The sequence below is a fragment of the Spermophilus citellus genome (assembly GCF_964194105.1).
Source record: "Spermophilus citellus genome assembly, chromosome: 11".
NCBI classification, from domain to species: domain Eukaryota; kingdom Metazoa; phylum Chordata; class Mammalia; order Rodentia; family Sciuridae; genus Spermophilus; species Spermophilus citellus.
This window is the reverse complement of record NC_138192.1, coordinates 31,963,957-31,988,286: the sequence shown is the minus strand read 5'-3', so window position 1 is coordinate 31,988,286 and position 24,330 is coordinate 31,963,957. Positions and strand designations below refer to the sequence as shown.

Sequence of the window (24,330 nt, the reverse complement as noted above, 5' to 3'; positions counted from 1 at the left end):
TCTGAGCTAATTGTCTTTAATGAGCCTGTTCTGGGTAACTATCTTAGTCTGTAACCACAAGGAGATCTTACCTTCTCCACTGAGCATTTAGTTTATTAAAAACTGCTGACTTATTAAGCTTGCCTTCTTCATTATATACAAACCTCAAAAGAAAGCAATCTCTGACAGCTGGCATTCTCTGGGTATCTTCACCAGGTGTCCCACCTGCACCCACCTTTAACAGCCATAATAGCCCTTGTTGTTTTAGAATGTGCTTAACTCCTCCAATTTAAAGTTCAAACAATGGTTCTTAAACTGAGGTCCCAACTAGAAGCCCCAGCATCATGCCACCTGGGATTTTATTAGAAATGCAAACTTTCATCCTGCCCCAGACCTACCGGGTCAGAAGTTCTGCAGGTGGGGCCCAGCAAGCTGTGTCTTAACAAGCCCTCTGGGACATTTTGATGCATGTTCATTTTTTGAGAATCTCCCCTTTATAGATCACATGGATTAGCATCCCCATTATACTCCCTTTTCAAAGGAGGAAAATGCACCTCCTAGGGATTTAGTAATCTATCAGAGTCACAGAATCTCTGTTAGACTTCAAAGCTGAGATAATATATGGAAGGAAACAACAACAATGAAACACAATTTGCACAATAGTTAAATTCAGTGAATAAAGGATAGTTTAAAAGATCTTTTCCTCATTCTTTATATTGAACATAATGCAATACATTTAGATTCTAAAAACCCAAAGAAAACTAATGCTTTTGCATGTCAAATTTGAAATATTAACTCTGATTTCTCCTAATCAAAGGTGGGTGTCTCCAAATGCTCACAGGTTTATGCATATTGCAAATACAATTATAAGTCGAGTTTCCTGTGAATCACTAAATACCTTAACAATAAGATTAATTTAATAGCAGTGGATTTAGGAGAATTAATTTTAAGCAGATCATCCTTCTTACTTTGATATCAGCTGCTGGATCCTATCCCATTACAAATGCAACCAGTTTATAGGGGACTGCAAACATCTGTTCTTGCCTAGAAAGTGTTCATATGAATATTAATCCTGAAGACTGCATGTTGACTCCCTGTCCATGGGATGTGTTTAAATGCCACATGTGAAAATGTATGAGAGCATTTTATCCTTAAAAGGAATAGACCCCTTGTGGGGAAGTTCTCTGAAACCTCTCAGCAAATTCTCACATTAAGATGGGGAAACAGATGGGCCTCAGTGAGGAAGTTTCTAAGGCTAAGTGTGGAACCAGAGGGCTGGAGAGAAACCTGCTGATGCTGGGGCAAAGACCAGCTGTTGCTTTCCCAGTGCTCATTGGAGAGTTGTTCTCTCTTCCTTCTTTCCTCGGTGTTTCATCCAGCAATAAAACCATCTAAGGTCAGCCAAAGAACTAAGGACAGAACCACTGGGGCTACTCAAGAAGAATCCTGGGCTTTGAGGGTCTTTACTGGATTGTCTTAAACTGGTTCCATAGAGAAGTCCAAACTTCATCTCCATGTATTTTCCACTGTACACACAGGATGGTCCATAACCAAGAAGTCTAAGCAAGGCAGTATAGAAGAACTTGTGCAATGGATCTGGAAGATTCTAGATATACACCTTCCCTAAAAGGGAAGAAAATTTCAATATAGAGAGGCTAAGTTACGTTTCCAAGGTCGATGAAGCCACTGCTAGTGCAACTGGAAGCTGGCCTTAATCAAAAGCCTCTGTGTTTCCCTCTGACCCTATTTTCTGTTGGTTTGTCACATGGTGATAAATTACTTTTGTACTGGAGGACTCCATTAAATCTGAAGTTAGATCCTCTGTATGGTAAGTTCTTATTGAGCTTTTAATTAAGTCCAACTATTAATTAATCTCTGTTTTAAAAGTTTATATGTGTGAAAGAACAAATGAAAGAGCTATTAACAAAATCATGGCAAATATATTTAATATGCAGATTCCTACCTGTAGCCTTTGTTATCAACCAACAAAGTGTTAAAACAAAATGGCTAACAAATGACACAACACTCTTAGATGATAGATTAAAAAAGATGGTACTGGTATATACATTCTGTCAAGTCTCCCTCTTCCAATTTATCTTGTATTACTGGTCAGGGAAATCTTGTATCTGAATTTATTATTTCTTTGTGTTTCAAATGCAATTTGATATCATCCTGTAGGGCTTCTTATACTATGTTTTTCTTGCTGTGAATGTTTCTCCCTTCCTATTATTTTATTTTCCTGTCTTCTTACACGGACTGAATTTGTTTTAGGCATAAAACACTCTGTAACTGCTGAGAAGCCAAAGAAACTTAAACATGGTCCCTGCCCATTAAACTCATCTAAGTCCCTGCCAGTCATGCACTCCCAGGCACACCCTCTCCAACAGCTTTGCACATGTGAACTGCCATCAGCACTATTCACATAAGCACATGCTGTGTCGAAGTGTCACTTATTTCTCTCATTAATCATCCTATGCATTCAGGGGAGGCAGGGTCCACATCTTAAGTCCCTTAGTATGCCCAGCAACTAGTGCGGTGCTTGGCGTATAATGAGAGCTTAAAAGATATATGTTGATGGTAATGAGATTCTCCCTCTCAAATTGTTTTCTGAAATTGGTAGGCTTAAAATACTATATCAAACAGTGATCAATACTCAGGAAGTTCTAAGCTAAATTGGCAGAATAAATGTGTATAAAATAACGAAGATAGGGAGAGCATCTCCCAGAGAATTTGGAAGTCACTCAAGGATGAAATCGGGGAACTGATGACTAAAATGTATAATCCATTCTTTCAATTGACCTCTGTGTGGGAATATGCCATGTAATGAATGCAGGCCCTCTCTGTTGACAGACTCCAGAGAGCCACAGGAGATCAGAGGCCATCATATTGCATAGGCCAAAAGATTCCATGGTATAGGACTTGATGGGTCTTGTTTGGGGAGAGGCAAACTGAGCATTAATAAAATACAAGATCTTATATAAAGTGCTAGTGTAGGGTTAAAAATCAGCCATATAGAATGCTGTTGTGTATGTTGGGACACTGGGCTAGAGGGGAACAGCTTTTCTGGTAGTAAGGGAATTGTGGCAGAGATGGGAAGGGATAAACATCCTTGTTATGAAGAGAAGCAAAGAACCATTCTGTAGGAGATGATAATGAAACATTTTTGTGTCCACATTGTGTGAGAAACCAACTGGGGTTCCATTCTAGGAATCTCTTTGCTCGCCAGGTCTTCCCATGAAGTTACCATGTCAGTTAGTCCAGGGTGGCCTTCAGTTTCCATTTTGGCTTAGATTATCATGGAGCAGAATGTGTTCTGAATCTCAGTTCAGGTTGTTCCATCTCCTTTATAAGATAATATGGGTTGACGATTGTCATGTTTTCAACAATGGCTGAAATATCATATATTAATTTAATTGCTTAGGCTTTATGGACAGACAGAGCTAGGGTTGTAAATTGGCCCCATCACTTCACTACTTATGAGATATGGGCTAAGATCTTGATCTCTTGAAACCTCATTTTCTTCTTCTGTAAAATAAAAGCAACTCATTAGGATCACAGAAGAAACTTAACTAATCTCCTTCATTTTCTTAGCTGAGTGCCTACCTTTATTGAGTGTCAGATAAAGAGGAACTGTAGCAATGCACTCAGAATCCCAAGATACAGACACTCAAAAGAAGCAAAAGCATTCACTATGAATGTTTAAATGTTGAATTCTGAGATTCTATCACTTCCTATATAAGTACCAGCCTTGCAAAAGGCCTTGTTTCCGTCATGGACACAACTCTTTAACTTCTTTTCCTTCCCAGTGTCCCATGTCACTATGATCATTGCATCTCTCACTCATGATTCTCCATGTTACCACATAGGGAAGATTAGAATATAGGCTTGCATCAGCACAGACTGTTTGAAAGTGACTAATTAAATGGAGACTAGGAAGACATACGTGGATACATCAGTAAAACAGAATCAGCTAATATCTTCACTGTCAATTCAGAGGAATCTACCAGCATCAAATGTTTGCTTCTAATCAGTAACTTAAAGGGGTTTATCAGATTATAATTGCACAAGTCAAATAAAGTAAATTGTTTTACAAATACAGGACTAACTTTGCCACTGATATTATGAGATTGTACTTAGAAAAGGCAAATTATTGGGCAAAAGAGAAATTTGAAAGTTCAGGTTTCTCAAAATTTGCCTTCCATATCTATTTTGTGTTAAGTTTGTATATATACAAAAAAAAAAAAGAGAGAGTGTAAGTTTTTAGATAACATTGAAGTCTCTAAGTAGGATAGAGACATTTTATGTGAGTTTTTTGATACATATGTTAAGGAGGCTGGAAAAGTGAATATGATGATATTTATTATACCTCAATAAAAACCTGAATGCTAAACTTGATTGAGAAAGGGATCTCAATAGTTTGATTATTATAAAATAAGTGTTCGAAATTTAAGACTGATAAGTGCTAAAAAATAAAGTGTCAATGCTCAGAGAGGGGAAAGAGTTTTCACATACCCTTCTTTGTATGTAGGACCCCTACAGGGATTCATGAAGGGTCTGGACACTTGAAACACAAAGAACTCAGGAAGGAAAAGTTATCTATATGTATACATATGTATAACAAGAATAGTAAGTGTTTCTTATGATGTATGTTTCAAGGTGAATGGAGACAGGAAGTGGTCTGGGAGGATTTAATTAAGAGGTTCTCTTAATTCCAAATAAAATCTTCCACATTACCAAACAAAAGATTAACATTGCTTCTTGGAGTTAGAATTTTATCATCTATCATGCTTCAAAATATCTTCACACCAAACAGGAAGAAATTTTTGATCTGCTAAGTTTGTTTATGTGACACATTATGCCTGATTATTTAGTGAGGCAGAAACTCTGGCTTCATGTATCATGGTACATCATTAAACAACTGCTTGTTGGTCTTATTCATAAACATTTCATTCAGTGCCAAATCAGAAACTCTCCAAATTGAATTATCAGGGCATGAAGATTTGTTAGAATATGTACGAAAAGTATTTTTTAAAGATTCCTGTCCTGAAATGAACTTTGTAAAATAAAATAAAAATTTCAAGGTTTGGCAAATTGATGTACTATTTACAAAATGTGCTGTATTTGTATTATTTGATAAATCATTTTTAAAAAGCATTATAAACTCTATCACATCAAAAACTCGAGGCTCTGAAAAAGACCAAGTGAAAATATGTGTTCAAGAGATTATCTCCTTGGTATACTCTCCTTAATTAAGTTTGTACTGTTATTGATGTTTTCAAGTCTTGGCTTTTTCTCTGAAAAGTTAAACTGAAACCATTTAGACAGCTTTACCTAAACCTCTTGTTTGGCTATTGCTTTTACTTTGCTTATAAGGCTAAGCTTTTGTGAATCCATAGCCTTCTAAGTTGAAAATAAAAAGTAAAAAGAAAAACTGTAATCTCTTTTATGCAACAGCATAGTCTGAAACAAGTATCAATGAGCATTAGTCACAAAGCAGATTTTACATATATTTGTGAAACATTTGTAAAACATCCTCAATCTGGATTCAATAGATGCTGCTAAACAGTTTCAGACACTTTAGGCAACATTGACAACATTCACAAACACAGTTATCTGTTAATGGTGTTTTCTCACTTAAAAAATATTTTTAGTTGTAGATGGATATAATAACTTTATTTTATTTTTTATTTTATTTTATTTTATTTATGTTGTGCTTAGGATCAAACCCTGTGCCTCACACATACTAGACAAGCACTTTACCACTAAGCTACTTACCCCAGCCCTGTTTTCTCATTTTTATATTCAGCACTGTGTAAATTAAACAGTTATATTTAATATTATCTCAAAGATTAGTGCTTACAAGGGTAACAAAGTGAGAGAGATTAATATGTATATATATATATATGTATATATATACATAAATTTATATACATGAATAGATGAAATTTTAAAAAATCAATTGGGGTAAAGAATAAACAAACTACAGATATATTTAAGAATAAATCTTAGTTTTGAATCATGGTGCCGCCAGTTTTGAGCTTGGATTGATCACTGTGATGGCAAGCCCCTTATTATTGGAGATATGAAGAGCAAATCACCAGAGTTTATAGAATCACATATTCACATACACACACACACACACACACACACATACATTAGTGTGTAAACGTGACATGTCATCGATGTAATGGTTGTTAGTTATCCTAGAGTTAGTATAAGTGGACACCCATTTTTTTGCAGATATCATGACTTATGGTGTTCCTGCCAAATGCCACTGTATTTTATACTTTAAACTGGAAATTGTGATAACCTCTTCTGGAATCACTACTCCTCCCAGTGTTTGAAGCTGACAAGCTGGTCCTAAAGCTGCCTGTTTCCTAAGTGCCCTGCAGGCATTGTGAACATCTCTGGGGATGCTGCAACTGGAATTCTCTGCCTTGCTGCACACAGGATCTTGTACCTCTCTTTCCCTGCTGCCCGGCATCCTTTAACTATTCAGCAATGTTGAAGCTGTTTGGAGTATGAAGTATAGGATGGGATAGTCTCCTCCTTCTACCCCCTCTCCAAATCTAAGAGTCTTAGTCATTCTGCAGTTCTAATAACCTTGCTAAAATGAGCCTCATATGTCCACTAAAATCAGGCCCAGGGGCTGTATAGAAACATGAAAGAGAGACTTCTGTCTTTAAGGAGTTGAAATTACTTGGAAACACAAGTAACTAATAGGAGCATGGACATGGAAGAGACCTTGTGCCAGCTGTCCCCAAGCCCAGAGAAATTGTCATCCCTTGAAATACATCCTGATCCAGAGAGTAGGCTGAAAGCAGGTCATTTGGTTCTGAAGAAAATGAAACTTGGAGTTTAAAAAAAAAAATGAGACTAGATAACTCAAAAACTGCAGCTCCATCTGAAAAACAACCGGTTCTGATTGAAAATGCCAGAGAAAATAAATAACCCCACATCTATTTGTCCCTCTAAAGTCAACATAAAATCTTAAAATTGCTCCTCAAAATTGAAGGTGTGCTCATTTCTCAGTTCAAACTAAAAACAAAACCAAACAGAAATTTGTAAAAGATTATGGTGACTTCAACACTGAAATGAAAAAAGGATCTTCAAAAAACCATTTTTAAAACTGAAGAAAACCCATGCCTTCTATGAATATTACAACTTCATATACTAGTAACGATTAAAAAAATGGCAATAGTAATGTTCTCAAGATTCTGCTATGATCAATCTTAATCGTTAATTTACTACTATGTTCAATTAGAACCTGGAGTGGTGAACGCCTGGCAATTGGCAAATAATAGTGAATCCAAAACAGAAAGTATTTTTTTTTCCCAAAAAGTGGAGCTAATACAGAAACATGCACATGAAAATGACAGCAATTTAAAATTCTAGTTGTCATTGATTTCACAGGGAGGCAAGTAGGGAGATTCTGATTAGGGAAGAGTTTTTTATTTGTTTGTTGTTTGTTTTATCAATGGCTAAATCTTCACATTTTTTATGGATTTAGAAAGTAATGGTGATTTTTCCCCCCAGTAAACTAAAAGCAGCATAGACTAACCCACTGTTTTATTCATGAGCAAAAGTTTCCAAAGGCAGGCAAGTTTTCTTTGTGCCTCTCCTTGTTCCTTTCCACTTACAATCTGCTGACAGCCTCATAACAATACTGAGGTCAAGAGTGTGAGGCTGAGGAGATGGGAAGAAAGTTCTGCTTTGCAACTTGGAGAAAACACTCCTTCTCTAAGCTGAAGATTGTTTATAATTCAGTATAATTCTAAAGTGTGTAATTTATTTCATATTTCTAACCCTTTCCAGTGGCTTTCAAATCTTAGATCCAGAGTGTTCATCACTGAGATTTAAAGTCAAACAAGAATTAAGAATCTTTGGCCAAAGTGCACAAATTGGGTAATTTTGGCCAACTGACTTAACCGAGTCAATTAGGTTGTTACAAGGGATTATGGTACATAATAAACAAACAATAGATAAATAGTAAACGAATACCCTCTCATTAACAATCAGACTTTGTTGGTGTATTTCTCTATTACAGAAGAAGGAACTGAGAATCAGGCAGAGGATTATTGAAGTTGCCAGAAATGGAGGAATACAGTAAACTGCACAGCAGACACCCAGTTTTCCCAGGAACGACACAGCCACACTGGAGTCAAGGCTGATTCATGACCAAATTATTTCTGAATCGGCTCTTGACGGTTATTAAGCCACCAACAATCTGGGTGTAGGAAAATGACAGAAGCACCCACTGGTTACCACCAGCACAACTCAGTTTTATTCATGGGGAGAGAAAACAGTGTCCTACCCAGATGCTGTCTTCTTGCTTGTACTGTTTCCAGTTGCGTCCTGTGTCACTGAACATCAGGCTATAACTCGTCACCCAGTCAGAGCTTCCGTATCTTCCCTGTGTGGCCACGGCTGTAATCTCCACTCTGTTTCCCAAATCCATCTGCAGCCACTGTTGAGCATTGGAATCTGCTGGGGACCAGCCGCCAGTTCCTGGAACAGCATCAGAGAGATGAAGAGAGAGAGTTGGAGTCACGTCTCACATAGCTACAACTTTCAACTGTCAAAAGATCAATGAAACGGTGTTCAATGAAGATGCCATCACCTCAACATGCCCTTCCCTTCCCTGTCTCTGAATTTATTGTCCTGCTATTTTTACAACAACTTTTCATCCTGTAGCTCTTATGGCTTAAGACTCATTTTGAATGCTGTATCTGCCAGTCATCATAGCTTCCATCTAATGAATTCCTAGAGGGGTTTGTCCTATTTCTTTCTTAAAACTCTATCCTGACACAAACTAGCCCTAGGTCCTCTCTCTATGACTGATATCTTTTTTCTTTCTCTCTTTCCTTCCTTCTCTTCTTCCGTTCTTTTCTTCAAATGATTTCTATGGACCAGACACAGAGCAGATATGTGTATCCTGTATACAAAGATAAAAGGACACTGATCAAGACTTTGAGGGGCATCATTCATTCATACCACATTTGTTTTTTGAGTAACAGGACCATCCTGGGTGGTGCAAGGTGGAGGGAGAGAGACTAACTTATAACGGATAGAAAGGAAGATCTTTTATATTTCCAAGAAATCCAAAATTATCCTTTTTACTCATCTTGCTGCCCATTTTAGAAGTTTCTTTATTCTTATTATGCTTGTGTGTAGATATTATGGAAACAAAAATGTGTAATACAATGTGAAAGAACCCCTCCCAAAAGGTAAATACACATTCCTGTAGGAGCCCAGAGGACAGAATGCCTCAGGAGATGATGAGAAAGTCCTTCTAAAGATATTGAAAGATATTAAAATCTGAGGCAAGGCACAAGCACATCCAGAAATAAAGGGGGGAGTTAAATAAGCATCAACCAGACCAGAAGGGAGAGCACACACAAACCTCAGAGACAGGAGAGAGCCCGAAAGTATGGGACCCACGTGCATTTCTGTGTACTGGACACACAGGAATATTCTAACATGTCAGAAGGCTTTTTGTTCCAGAATTTCATTATTCATCACACTTGAACTTTGCAGAAGATCAATATGCACTCTCACTTAATTGGAAGACTTGTGGTATTCAGGTTTTTGTTTCCATTCTATGTGAGCCCAAAGAAGTCAATATGCACTTCTACTTCCCAAATACTCTAAAGCCTGAGGGGAGCTATCACAGATTGTTTTATATCATAGATAGGGATGGTCCCCAACCAACCCCTGTGTTAACCACTTTGCACAAGACATCAGGGTAGAGAGTTCATTAAAATTTTAATTTAGATGAATCATTTATAAATTCATTTGTCTTTGAAATTTTGTCATTGGAAATCATTTTAATGATGGTCTGGTCTAGTTTTCCTCCATGCATTGGAGGAGAGGTCACTTGGGCCTCTTCTTGGCAACTGAGTGATTTTCTGAGCTGTGTGCCCACAGTACAGTCTCTCGGTGGGCTGGGATGGACATACAGACAAGGAAGACAGAGGACATATGGTAGAACTTATTCTAATCATAAGGCAAATATGACAAGGTATGGTTGACTTCCTTTCAGTAAATAGCTAGGCCTCAGGAATCTAATTTTATAAAAGTATATTTTGTTTTTGTTTTTCCCATCCTCCCTAAAAATATTTAAATACTGGAAAAGCAAAAGGAGGGAAAGTACTCAGCACCTACTGTGGATTTTGTATTTTGTCAAGTGTTTTACAAGACATGTACACAGTAGCAGGAATTTCTGATATTAAAGTACTTATCTCTCTTCTTTCTGTAGAAATAGGACGGTATTGGGTGCATGGCCTAATAATATTTTTCAGTTCCCATATTAATAGGGTTATAATAGAAATAGGAGTGGGAATAAGATGTGGCACTTCTAGGCAGCCTGCTTCTGCCCCTTCCTCCTCCCCGCCACCAATGGAGGCAATTTACAAGATCCAAGATGTTGGTAAGATGACAGGAAAGAAAGAACCTGGATCCCTCTACTGGTACATGGCAGAAAGCATCTGTGAACTTGCACATAGCTGCACTGACCTACGCCACGGAAAAGAACTGAACATCTCCGGTGTTTAAGTCATTGCGCATTTGAATTTATTTGATACTACAGATTAGCCTCCTTCAATACCTACTCAGTATCCAAATGAGTAAATATCGTTATCCATACTGTACAGTTGAAGAAACTCAGAACTAGCAAGTTTAGAACACTTGGCAACTAGAATTAAAGCACAGGAGTAACTCAACTATTTGGGGTTACTCTGCAAACCCCCCCAAAATACTTCTAAAACCCAGAAAACCAGTAATGGTGGAATGTCACTGGGTTTTTGAACCAGCTTCCAAAGTACCAACTACAAAAATATGTGTTTATCACCAACATTGTCTTGTCCAATATGTTTATAAACCCCAATCCCCTCCATCTTCCCCTAACTTAAAACTGATAGAAAGGAAGATCTTTTATATTTCCAAGAAATCCAAATTTATTCTTTTTACTCATCTTGCTGCCCATTTTAGAAGTTTCTTTATTCTTATTATGTTTGTGTGTAGAGGGAGGCAATGTTGTTTAAACAGCATTATCTCAACAAAATTAAAATATGGTAGAAATGAATTTATAAAGTGATTTCTTCTGAGTAGTTAAAATGTTAATGATTTTGCACTTTTATGCTTTTTGCATCAATGTTTTTTCTAGCATGTCTCTTTTAAACAAATTGATAGTCTTATTACATGTGATTTATTGCATAAGAAAAATGCACAGAAAAAATAAAAAATAAAATCATATCTATAGAAATTTGAGACTTGATGGTAAAATATAGGACTTTTGCCACTTTGAGTGTTTGTCACTATTTTTGAATTAAAAATCCTCAAGGTATAGCCATTTCTTTTTTAGTACCAATTGCCTAAAATTGGACTTCTTATTCATGCTTTAATTTTTAACTTATTTGTTATAATTATCATATAATAAGAATTTATGTTAAGGATGGAAAGGAGAAAGTGATGTGAACAGAATTTTCCCTCGAAAAACAATAAAGTCACAAAAAGTGGACCCAAACCTAAACCAAAACAAAATAAAACAAAAAAATAGAGGAAGATTTATCATTAAATAGATTCATTCTAATTTGTCTAGAGAAAATCACATCTACCTTTTGCCCAGCAGGGGGAAAAAAAAAAAAACATTAGCTTATTAATCCTCCTGAAATTAACCAAAGTGGAATAGTTGCTGTTAGCATTCATTAACATATCATGTTAAGAATGTTCTGGACCCAAGAGCTTCAGCTTAAGCGCTTTGGATGAAGGTCTGCTCCCTAGGTGATAATTGCCAAGGACTCTCTCCCTTCTGTTGAAGATGCTCCCTGCATTACAGCTAATAGGAGAAATACCCAGGCTTGCTGTGGTTGCTATGGCAAACATTTTGTTCCTTCCACCAAACAATAACTGTGTTTTCACAAATGACCAGAGTGGCCTGAAGATACTATTTGTAGTTTCTTTAAAGACACACCCCATGCACACTAGCATCCTGTTTTTGAGTTATTTCTAAATTGGGGTTGAAAAATAGATACAAAAGTGTGTATTTAGTAAATTGAAGATGTTAACAAAGGCAGTGTTGTCTGTAATGTGTTTGAAGTCTTCATAACTATTAACTACAAACATTCCCGTAAATCCTGCACTGAAAGCATGTCATGGAAATTTAAATTTAAAATAAAAAATCGTCTCACCTTATATTTTTATTGAATTCAGGATTTTTCAATAGTTTCTCAAACACAGAAATAGATATGACTTGGAGGCAATGTCTTAGTTTAATTCTAGCATACCCTAAGCCTCATCATCTATGCCCTCAATAATTTGACTTTTGGGGAAAATTGCAGTAAGGAGATGCTGGACATAAAGTCAGAAGAACTGGCACAAGAGCCAGTTCTGCTCCTGAGGTTACTAAATTAGATGAGCTGTTCTCATTTTTGCTCAATAACATAGCCAGAATGGTTGGGAAGCTTTTCCGAGACCATACAATCAATAGATGGCCAAGCATGGGATTCAAACCCAGAAAACCAGATCCAGCACCAAAGCTTTGACTCTGCTGCAAAGTACCTCTCAACAGCAGGGACAAATCCTTCTCATGCTCATCTTTCTTCTCCCTCTTAATAGCCATTCTCACTGGAGCTATAATTCACACTTCATGTTGTTTTCCATCTCTCTCTGGATTCTTATGGCAAGCAGCCGTAATATTTTTAATTTCCTTTTTTAGGGCCAAGAAGTAAGTCCAAGTCATATGTCTGGAGAAAGCATTTCAACCCAGTTCTTCTGATTTCTAGTTCTAAGCTTTTAACGGAGACTAGTCTTATGCAAGCAAGGGAAAACTCTCATGATGAATTCTAAGCATGTTTTTAAGATAAGCCAAGAAACCTAAGTCTCCCGACTCCTGACCAGTGAATTTCCAAACTTCATATTTCAGGGTAGGATTTTAACATGAAACAGAATAACTTGTAGAAAAAGCAGAAATTCCTCTGTTTCTATAGTGATTTCCACTTCTAGTTCAGAAACAGAAATGATAATTGATTGATGTCACACATTGAAAATGGGCACTAAATGGATTATATACAGGTCTTTCCTAAGAGATATTTCAATGCTATCATTCAAACACAGTCCATTTAGTAGAAGACTAGATGGAGCTGAAATATTCACACACAACATATAGTATTTTCCTACATAATTTGTTTTGAGCAATAGCTTGTCCAGTTTTTCTTTTTTCAATCCCTAAAATAAACCCCTATAGAGAATAAGTGTCCCATTCACATGCTTTCACTGCCATTTTACAAAATTCCCTATAGACTTACATGCATATTCTCACAAATTAATGAGAAAGCAGCTTGTAGTACTTGTTATATCTTTAGTTATAAAACAGTTGATGCTCCTATAATCTAAGGTGTGAGATTTCTAAGAAAAAATATACCTACTAATGGTAATGAATAAAGCAGAGAGGTTCTCACATATATATTTAATATAGTGTGTGGAAGAGAGATAATGCCATTCACAAATGTGCTCACAGTATCGGGGATGGCTTCCTGCTCTTCCCTAAGATTGCTACCAACCATGCGTCACAGGATCTTTGGACAGGGATCCTAGAGACTGGAAAGCTGTTGGCTAGAATATGTAGCATCTTTCTTCTGCAAATGGGCAGGTGCAATGGAACTGGATGCTGCAGCCTGGCCCTGGCTAGGGATCCTACACTTACATCCACACAAAGACCAAGGACTTTTAAAAGGGAAAGAAAGTTGGATCTTGATCAGAAACACCATGGGATGCCTCAAGACCAAGGTTGGAAGGAGTGGTTCTTTGTATGAGTTAGTTTAAATTCTGTGGATATCAATTTTGAGATAAAGATTTGAATGCATTTAGCTCATTTGGGAAATGACCCCAGAAGGCCAAGAGAGGGTGACAGAGATGAGACATAGAAGAGATCAAGGGCAACCCATGGAACATCATTAAGCTCTCATGTCTGTGGGTAAGTATACTTCCACCTGTGTAGGATGCTCCTGAGTATTATCTCACCCAAGGGGGAAGATGCTGTAACGTTTGAACACCAACTCTTGTTGGTTAGTGACTAAGTCCTGCTGGAGAAATAGTGTTGAAAGCACAGAGACCAAGATCTTGGGCAGAAAGGAGGAGATGAAACAAACAGGGTGGGAAGGGGTTCTGCCAGCGATGTTCTTGGGGCTCCACCAAGACCATCCCTAACAGGTAGTTTCATTCCCCAGATATGGGTGCTATCTGACAACCCAAGCCATACCCTTCACAGAGATTTTCCTTTGACCAAAAAGAAGACTTCTTGCTTGAGAAGCCATCTCTTCTTTTACCTGCATCTTAACCACTTTAAGACCAATAGAGGCTGGGGATGTGGCTCAAGCGGTAGCGCGCTCGCCTGGCATGCGTGCGACCCGGGTTCGATCCTCAGCACCACATACCAACAAAGATGTTGTGTCCGCCGAGAACTAAAAAATAAATATTAAAAATTCTCTCTCTCTCTCTCTAAAAAAAAAAAAAGACCAATAGAAGGATGAAAATATCAGTCCTGTAGTCTTAAGGCATGACTGACTTCAGGTTGTAGTCTGTGGTCTAGGACATCCTCTTGGCATCCAGAAGAAACTAGACTTCAGCAGAGACTACATTCTTGCCAGATTCCCCAACCTCTGCCTCATCCTGTTTGCCTCACACCTGGTCCCTATGGAACACCCATTATATATTACTTCAAGAAGACTTTTCATATCAGTTCACCTCTGAAAGAAAACAGTTTTTAAGATGCAGGTTTTGGAACAATGTGGTAAAGTCTGAGGGATGTGGTCAATGTCAGCCTCTGTGACAATAGATGTACTTGGCTTCTCGCCTGTTTATATCTGTAATGAGAAAGCAAGAGTGTTTTTGATTTTTTATTGCTGTATCTTTGTAGTACTGAGAATTGAATCAAGGGTACCTTTATGAGGCAAGCACTCTACCACGAGCTAAACTGCCAGCCAGAAAGCTGTATTATTTTGAAGGATGCTCATGGTCCAGGCTACTTGGCAGTGATGTCCTCCAAAAAGGACATTTCTTTTAAAGACTGGAGCAACCAAGGTTGTGATGGATCAGGAAAGGACAACTGACACCCGGGAGATTTGGAATTTAATCCCAAGGAAGAGTATCTCATATTTATGCTTTCTCAGATTTAGGACTAATTCATATATGAATAAAAAAAAATCCAGACACTTTTAAAAACTTAGGTGAGAAGGTCTTGTATATAAAAATTGAAGATTTTAGAGCTGGTTGTTCAAAATGGTAGATGATATTTGAATTTAAGCTAAATAATTTAAATGAAATAAAAATTTGATACCTTGGGCACATCAGCCATATTCTAGTTTTCAATAGCTGTGTGATGAGTGGGTATTCTGTTGGCTGGTACTTGGTGACTCTGTCCTCACAGAAGTTTCTATTGAACAATGTTGCTCTAAGATTTCTCTCATAAAATGGGTGGAAGCTTAGCTCTACTTTAATTTGTCAAATCAATAAACTCTAAATCTATCCATCTCTTGCTCAGGCCTAAGGGATTCTTAGTGGATTTTGGTAGCTTATCTATACCTTATTTAATGGATTTTACAATTATTGAGTTCCATCCATGAGCAAAATAGTATAGAAGATTTAACAACAGGGTAAGATAGTCTTCCTGTTTTTAGGTATATAGAGAAAAAAATCACTCAAATATCTTTTAAGAGAAAATCAAGAAGTGGAATTGGAAGTCATTGGAAACTGAAGCTATCATATTGTTAGAATTGCCACTTAAAGCAATTCTTTCATGAGCAACATACTTTGTCCACAGTTGGGCATACTAGATTTAACCTAGTTTCTTGAAGCAATTATATTTGAAAGGAAGGGCCCAGTCTAGTCTAGTGTTTGAGTTAAAAGGGCTGCTTTTTTCCTTAGGGACTATGGAAAAGTTATTTTTGTACTTCCATGAAAATAATGTTTTGAGTGTCTATCCTACCAAGGATCAAATAAAATAGTATATATCAGCTCATCAATGTCATCACTATGGATACAAAATGATTAAACACACATGTGTTTAACTTTATTATAACAAAATCTTCCTTTGGGCTACACCTTTTTATACAAAAGAGAAACTCTGTCATCAGTAAAAACCTCCATCAGAAAGTTACACTTTAGCTTAAAGATGTGTAATATAACCCAACATTATAGGTGCAGGGCAGGGCAGGGGATAGAGTTAGAGAGTAGAATGCAAATCAAAAGCCATCCCACTAAAGTCATTTACAAGCAATGTTTTAGAAGACAGGGAAAGGTAAAAGACAGGAAAAAGAGAGATAATGTAAATTTATAGGCATGGTCTATAAATATAATTATTTTCTTACTCTCTATGAGGTGATAAGACTAAAGTTAGTCATAGTACTTCCATGCCCCTTGGTAGCTGATTTCTTTCAGGAGTAGAAATACAATCAAATTATGAGTATTTGGTCATGAGAACAAACTGCTGGTAAAGTGGGAGAAAGGTTGGGTTTTGGGTCCTGGAAGAATTTAATGTTCTAATTGATGGATCCCAATTTTTATGAGCATCCAAATACCTTGAGAAATTTGGGGAAAGAGGTTTCAAGTCCTACCATTGCTAGTAGAGTTGGCTTGTAGGAGTCCAGAAAATGTGTGTTTCTGTCAGGTTCCTAAATGACATTCATCAAGTTCCTAAATGACATACCACTTTGGTGTTTAAAAGCAAATCCAGGAAGCAAATCCAGAGCGCATTGTGCCTGACTGAGAGGGGACAGGCATATCTGCTCCAGGATACTGGTGACACTGAAGATAGTATTGTTGAACTGAGTTACAAGCCCAGGAACCAACACTGTAAACTCCCTTTTATGAAGAGAAGTAAATTTTATTTTTAATTTTTATATTGTTATAATGCAAAACTATAACATAGAGATAAAAAAAACCCTCACAAAACAGGAATTGGGGTATAGCTTAGTGGTATAATGTCTGCCTACCATGCATGAGGCCCTGGGTTCAATCCCAGTACTGGGGAAAAAAAGTAGAAACCCAAACAAGCAACAAAATTTCACAAAAGGAATATTTAGCCTAATGAACTGTTATAGGATAAGCACTCTTGTAACCACCCTAACCCAGAAATATAACTAGGGATGTCTGTCAATCTCTGTGTACTTAATCTCAAAGATCTTTTTTTTTTTTTTTTGAGCAATGTGATCTGGATTTTCTGTTATTTGTACTCAGATGAATGCTAATAAAGATGCCTTAGAAAAGGATAATAAAGATGCCCTAGAAAATGATCTGATTGTTATGGACATTTTTGTGATTGAGATTCATTAGAAATAATTGCTTCACCAAATACATGAAAAGGAGTCTTTGATAATATCTGGATTTTTATCAAACTTGTACATTGATTAGAAACATGAAGTACAAACATAAACAAACAATAGCATTGATGACCATAACTGAATACAGTCAGTTTGAAACATTTAAGTAAAAGATTTCTAGCAGAGTAAACAGATCAAGTGGATCCTACCTAACTACTCCAGATTAGACAAAGTGAGAATATACACATTCAATGTGTGATTCAAAGACACAGTCATGTGCCACACAGCAGCCCTTTGGCCAACCATGGCCCACATATGATGGTGGTTCCTTAAGATTATAACAGAGCTAATAATTGCTAGTACATAGTGAGTTCATAGCCCTTGACATTTCGTGGTAGAATACATTACTCACATCATTGTGGTGATGCTGGTATCAACAAACCTATGGCACTTCAAGGCACAAAAACATATAACACAGACAATCATATATAGTAGAAACTACTTGATAATAAAAGACCATGTTACTGGCTCATATATTTAAGGTACTATGCATTTTATTATTATTTTACAGTGTACTCTAAAATAAGTAGGATACTTATTTTAAAAGTTTACTGTAAAGTAGTTCTCCATATTATACTTGTAGTATTCTCATATATTTAGGATTTATTGCATCTTTTGATTGCACTGAGAGGCCAGTTGAGTTGATCTTACTATCTAGGCTTGTTCAAGCATACCCTAAAATGTTTTGCAAGGATGAAACCAATTACAACATACTTTTCAGAATGTGTCCTTGTTAAGTAGGATAGAACTGCATCTTACTTACTCCTGATTGTGACACATATTGCAAACTTGGTAGTGTAAACTGTCAATCTCTAGAGAAAAATAAGACATTAATAATCCTTCTCTTAATCCCATTATAAGGTTTTTAAGTTTATAATTAACTATAACGAGCTGGTGAACTGAAGAAGCTTTTGTCTCTTGGCAAAGTATTAAAGGCGTCAGATTGGTGATTCATTGAGCTAGCATTTTATGGGGTGCTACTTAGAAATAATGTCAACTTGAACCTTCAAGAGAAATGATCAGCCATCAAAAAAAAAAAAAAAAAAAAAAGAGGAGGTAAAGTACCTTCATTTCTCTATCACTTTTTTTTGGACCAAACAGTGAGTTTAGATTTTGGAAGCACTATATTATTAGTGGGCAAAAATATTCATACAACCCATTTCCTTCTTCCATCTTCATTGTGTTGTTTGGCAAATAGCATGGCCATTACAATAGATCTGTCTTCCATTTCTTGATGTTCTATAGATGTCCCAATAATAGAAGAGGATTGGGATGCTGTTTAAATATCTAGGTTAAGGTTCATTGTTCCCACAGGTATATGAGCCTGCAGTATGAATCATGGCCATTCAGAAGACACACACATATGAATCCCTGAACCCCTGCCCCCAGTCTGAAAAATTTAGTCTTTTGTGCTTAAAAATGCTAGATACACTGGTTGAAATGTCAAAATTAGCTGAAGGGGTAACTATTTTACTAATGCACACTCTTATTAAGATTTCATATCTACATGAATAAATATATTGGTCAATGTACAGTAGACAGGCTAGCATCAAACACAAGCCCTATCCAAATTATCTGTGCTTCCTTGAGTCAGTGACTTAACTTCTCCGAGTCTATCTCTTCATCTTTAAAAATTAAAGTAATATCAGGTATTTTGGAGTACTATCATGATGATACAAAAGACAACTGAAGCTTCTACCTGGTTCCTTACCATAAGCAGTTGGCTAATTCTGACACTTTCCATCCTCCCTTACCACACATATTCAGGGTGAATAAGGCGTGGGGGTAATTATTGAAGGAACACAAGTGCAGAAATGCATCAAATTGGTGCTTCTCACATTTGAATGTGCAAATGCAACACTTGTGACAGCACAGGTTCTGATCTGACAGTCTGGGTAAAAGTTCAGGTCTTGCACGTCTAACCAGTTCCCTGTGGAACACCAAGTAGTGAGGAAGAATATGAGGCAAGAAAGGGGACAGGTTTTAAAGCATACTCTGCCTGGAGCAGCTAGACATGATAAAAGGAAAGAGAGGTGCTGAAAAGAATGAAAGGTCATTTTAAGGGGAGAACAGAGAATCCAGTAAATGATTTCTGCATATCCCAATGTCTTTTTTTTTCTTTATTTCAGACAGGGATTGAACCCAAGGGTGCTTAACCACTCAGCCAAATCCCCAGCATTTTTTCTTCTTTTTAATTTTATGTTTTACTTTGAGGTGGCTTACAGCCTCATTAAGTTGCTGAGGTGAGGCTGGTTTAGAACCTTCAATCCTCTGACCTCTGCCTCCCAAGCCTTTGGGATTACAGGTGTACGCCACCATGCCACCACCCCCTGTCTTTTTGAACCTATCAAATTATATCTGTATTATGCCTATATCTGTCAATCGGTGCAGATGAAAGACTGGTACTTTCCTTAGCAAGAAACCATACTAGACTTGCTGTAAATTGTACCTTCAGTGTTTATTCCTGGTTATCTGGAGCAAGTCCCTAGAGAGCCAATATCATGCTAATTGTGTTTATTAACCCTGATTCCTACATTGCTGCCAATTCTCATCTTCTCATGATTAGTCTGGTGACATCAAACTGAAAACGAACTTCCAAAGGTTTTCCTAGATCCTTAGTGCTTTGTAACCAGTGCTGCCCAAAGGGAATTGGGGGTGGGGAGCATGCATAAATTCTGCACCAAAAGGAGAGGCAAGGGCTTTAAGCCTCTTCGCCCATCCACAGCCCTGGAAGCTGAAAATGCATTGACATGAGCAATCAAATTCTCCATGGCAACAAAATTGTCATGCTAGAAACATACAATCTCAACTTACACAGGCAAGCATCTCAACAAAATATATTCAAGTGAGGAAGAAGGAGTAAAATTTCAAGGGACAAATGGCAAACATGACTGTTTGCAAACCGTATTTGGAAAAAAAAAATAAAAGAGGATGGGAAAGAGAAATATAAACCTTTCCTCTCGTGGGGCAAAAGATGTCTTTTCCTATTTGCCTTTTAATCGTGTGAAGTAACTTAAATCCTTCCCCTCATTTTCAAGGTCTAAGCCACAGCTCAGCTCAGTGGCTTCATGCTCCGCCACTAGCCCCTGCACTTCCTGCTGACAGTAAGTGCTTCTCAAAGCCCAGCTGACTTAATGCCCGATCAAAAGCTTTCTTGCCACAAAACAAATCACATTTGACAAAGACAGATCCTTCCTAAGCCACAATTATATAGATTGACTTGGCAACCTAAGTTAATGGTGATCTGACCCCCCAGGCCTAATGTATTTTGTCATTTTATTTTATTTTTCAAATGTAATTAGGTCTCTTTCTTGCTTTTCACTTTCTTCGTGTGAAATGAGATGGAGGCCAAAGGGTGTGTGTGGAAGGGAGAGAACAAAAATTCCATTTGGCAAATCCCCTCCACAGATGAGATAGCAGTGTAGAGACTATTACAGTTGGGTTTTAACCATCTAATCCCCTTCCTCATGCTGTGAACTTCCAAGATCTTGATTGGCACAGCAATAGCTCAGGTCAACAGCTGTTTTCAAGGGTGCTTTATTTATTTATTTGTGGCTCAGAGAGATTAGTGTGTCATTGATGGAAACTCATTACACTTGCTTTACGGAAGCTTGGAGGAAGCTCATCGGTTGTCTTTGCCCAGTAAGACCTTTCCTATATTCTTCCCTTAAACTTTGGGAAGTTTTTCCTTAAAATTTGCCACTGACATTCACCATCCATGTATACTTTCTTCCTGAGTATAGTCATATGTGTATAATGGAATAGCTTGAACACACTGGAAGCAAAGCATCCATTGATTTTCTATGATCAATGTATCTCAATAGCTTCTATGTTTCCTGGGGGATTCAGCAGTTTTATATGTTTGTTGCCCAGGGACTTGCAAGGAACTTTGTCCATGTGAAATAGCTCAGCAGTGATGAGCTGTAATCCTGCCATTGAGCGCACTTGTGTCTATTGATCTAGAAGTAATTTTGTAAAAATCATGGGTTTTACAATTTATATTTCATCTCCAAGAGAATAACAGAAGGGTATGTGGGTGGAAGGTTGGATGGCATATAGTAGATGGAATTCATTAATTACTGTGAAAAAATGAACAAATGAATAAATAAGATGTGTTAGGAAAAAACTAAAATAATTTTGAAAATCGTAAGTATGGTGTGTCCTATCAATATCACCCTGGGCATCATTTTATCAAATCAAATTAGTGATCATTTAATTCTCTAGACAGATAAAGCTATCTTTGTTTTTTGTTGTTTTCTGGTAGATTAGATCTCAGATCCTATGAAGTTACATGTTAACTTATAATTGTCCATCTAATGGAGAAGATTAACCCCTGAATTTCATTATCCTATAAGACATGGTAACCGTTGGTTTAAAGTGTCAACTTGATTGGGTAAAGGAAAACCTAAAGAATGGTAATATATTATTTCCCATTATAGGTCTGATTTTTTTTTCCAGAAGCTCCAATTCCTTGAATGACCAGATAAAATAAAAAGGCAGAGTAAAGGTGAATTTGCTGTCTTTTCTGAAGTGTTCTGCTCTTGGACATTAGAGCTTCACATTTTTAGCCCTTGGGTTCTGGGGCTTGTATAGGCAGCTCCCAGATTCTCAGGTCTTTGTGTTCAGACTAAATTATACCACTGGTTTTCCCTGGTTCTCAAACTTGCAGAAAGTGTAGCAGACCCTTCTTAGCCTTGATATGCATGTGAGTCAATTTCGATAATAAATCTCTTCTTACATATCTATATGTAGCCTATTGGTTCTATGCCTCTGGAAAACCCTGACTAATACAGAAATTAGCTAGTTTTGTATCTACCTAATTACTTTTTCTAATACCCTTTGCTTTCCCCTCAAAATATATCTGAATACCTGGTTCATTAAAACCCTTCTTGAAGCTTCACTATCTTGCTGCTTCCCTCATTAACAAGCTGAGCAATTTTTATGGGTTCATTCTGTATCTGTACAGGAACTATGATTTTAACCTTATTCATAATCATATGTTTATGTCAAGTATTGCTCACCTATTTTAAACTATTCATTCCCTGGGGATAAAAATAGTGAATGTATATGTTGACTCCAAGTTATTGAGAACTTAAATCCAGGTTAGAAGATATGGTCATGTGTGTATGTATGTGTATATGTGTATGTACAACCTGGTATTTGGATATTTAGAAAGGTAAGGGATTTGATGTTAAACAGTAGAATTGAGCAGACAGATTCACAGTGCCCCCTTGTAGGAGACAGAGAAATGAGTCTAATTAAAACAGCTCATTGCAATTGGACATTATGAGAAAATCTGTAGAGTAAAAGAGCACATTAGGAGTCGAAGGGGAGATAGAGGCCTGGGTGTTGAAAATGGCACAGGAAAAGTAGCTAGAACACTCACAGTAAATTCTTTATTGATTTCCAAGATAAGTAATGATATTTTTTGGATATGACACCAAAATCATAGAGAAAAAAGGCAATAAGTGAGACTCATTGGCAATGAGTGAGAATATGTCAAACTAAAAGTTCTGTACATCGAAGGAAACAATCAACAAAGGGAAAGAAATCCTATAAAATGGAAGAAAATATTTGCAGACTATTTATCTCATAAGGAGTTCACGTCTAATATATATAAGGAATACATACAAATGAATAGTGAAAAACAAATAATCCAATTAGAAAATGGGCAAAAAAATCTGAATAGAGAATATTTTTTTTCCAAAGAGGACATTCAAATGGACAGCAAGAACATAAAAAGGTTCTTAGTAGCATTAATGATAGAAGGAATGAAAATCAAAACCATGATGAGATTTTACCCCACATCTGCTAGGATAGCTATTACCAATATGAAAGAAATAAGTGTTGGTGAGGATGTGGATAAAAGGGAGTCCTTTGTGCCACTGGTGAGAATATGAAATGGCATAGCCATTATGGAAAACAATAGAGAAATTCTCAGAAAGTTAAAAATAGAACTACCATATGATAAATCAATCCCACCTCTGGATATATGTATGAATAATACAAAAAAATCAGCATCTCATAGAGGTATTTGTACATCCCTGGTCACTGTAGCATTATCCTCAATAACAAAGACATGGAAACACTGTCTCGGTGTCTGTAAATGATGGATTTATAAAGAAATATAAGTCCGTATGCTCATGTGCACATGTTTGTGTGTGCATGTGTGTGTGTGTGTTTTTTGTGTGTGTGTGTGTGTGATGAAAAGTTTTTCACCCATAAAAAGGAAAAAATCCTTGCCATTTATGGCAACATAGATGAAGCTGGTGGGCATTTTACCAAGTGAAATCACCACACAAAAGACCAATTCTGTATGATCTCTCTTTTTTGTGGAATCTAAAAATGTTGAACTCACAGTGAAAGGGAGTAAAGTAGTGGTTTGTAAGATTTGGGGATGGAGGCAATCCATCCATGTTGGTCAAAGGATACTGTCTTGCATTTGTAAGAAATAAATTCTGAGGATTTTAATGGTATAACATAGTGACTTTAGTTAATAAAACTTTATTATATACATGAAATTTGTTAAGAGAGTAGGTGCAATGTTCTCTTCACCCCCCCCCCACTTCGCCCCTGCAGACATACAGAGATAACTGTGGGAAGCGGCAGATATGTAATCTAACTGACTACACACAAATTATCACATTATACATCTTAAATATCTACAGGTTAGCCCTCAATTATACCTCAATAACACAGGGTGGGGGGGCAAGTGAACTAATGAAAATGCCCCCCCATTTTTCCTTCTTTAAAGTATCAAAGTAGAGATGACCCTCCAGTTAGGACAATGCTGAGGTGTAGTGGGTAAGATCATGGACCAGTAATAAGACTTAAGTGGTAAAGGTCTAATTTGATCAGTTTTCCTCTCTATACCACAACATTTTCACCTTTAAAACAGAGATAATGGTGACACCCACATGGAAAGCAGTTGGGAAGACTGCATTGATATTCCTTATGGGCTTAGAAGAGTGAAGTT

At 37.0% G+C, this 24,330-nt stretch overlaps 1 protein-coding gene across 2 annotated transcripts in view; it reads right to left on the bottom strand.

Annotated features, from left to right (window-relative positions):
• CNTNAP5 (contactin associated protein family member 5) overlaps positions 1–24,330 on the bottom strand; it is a gene marked incomplete at both ends in the record, with an annotated part of 785,818 nt that overhangs the window by 576,922 nt on the left and 184,566 nt on the right. For both annotated transcript variants that reach the window (XM_081262143.1, XM_081262144.1), the window contains one exon: positions 8,294–8,487. In XM_081262143.1, coding sequence (XP_081118269.1) covers positions 8,294–8,487 — 194 coding nt within the window. The remainder of the gene's footprint in view (positions 1–8,293; positions 8,488–24,330) is intronic.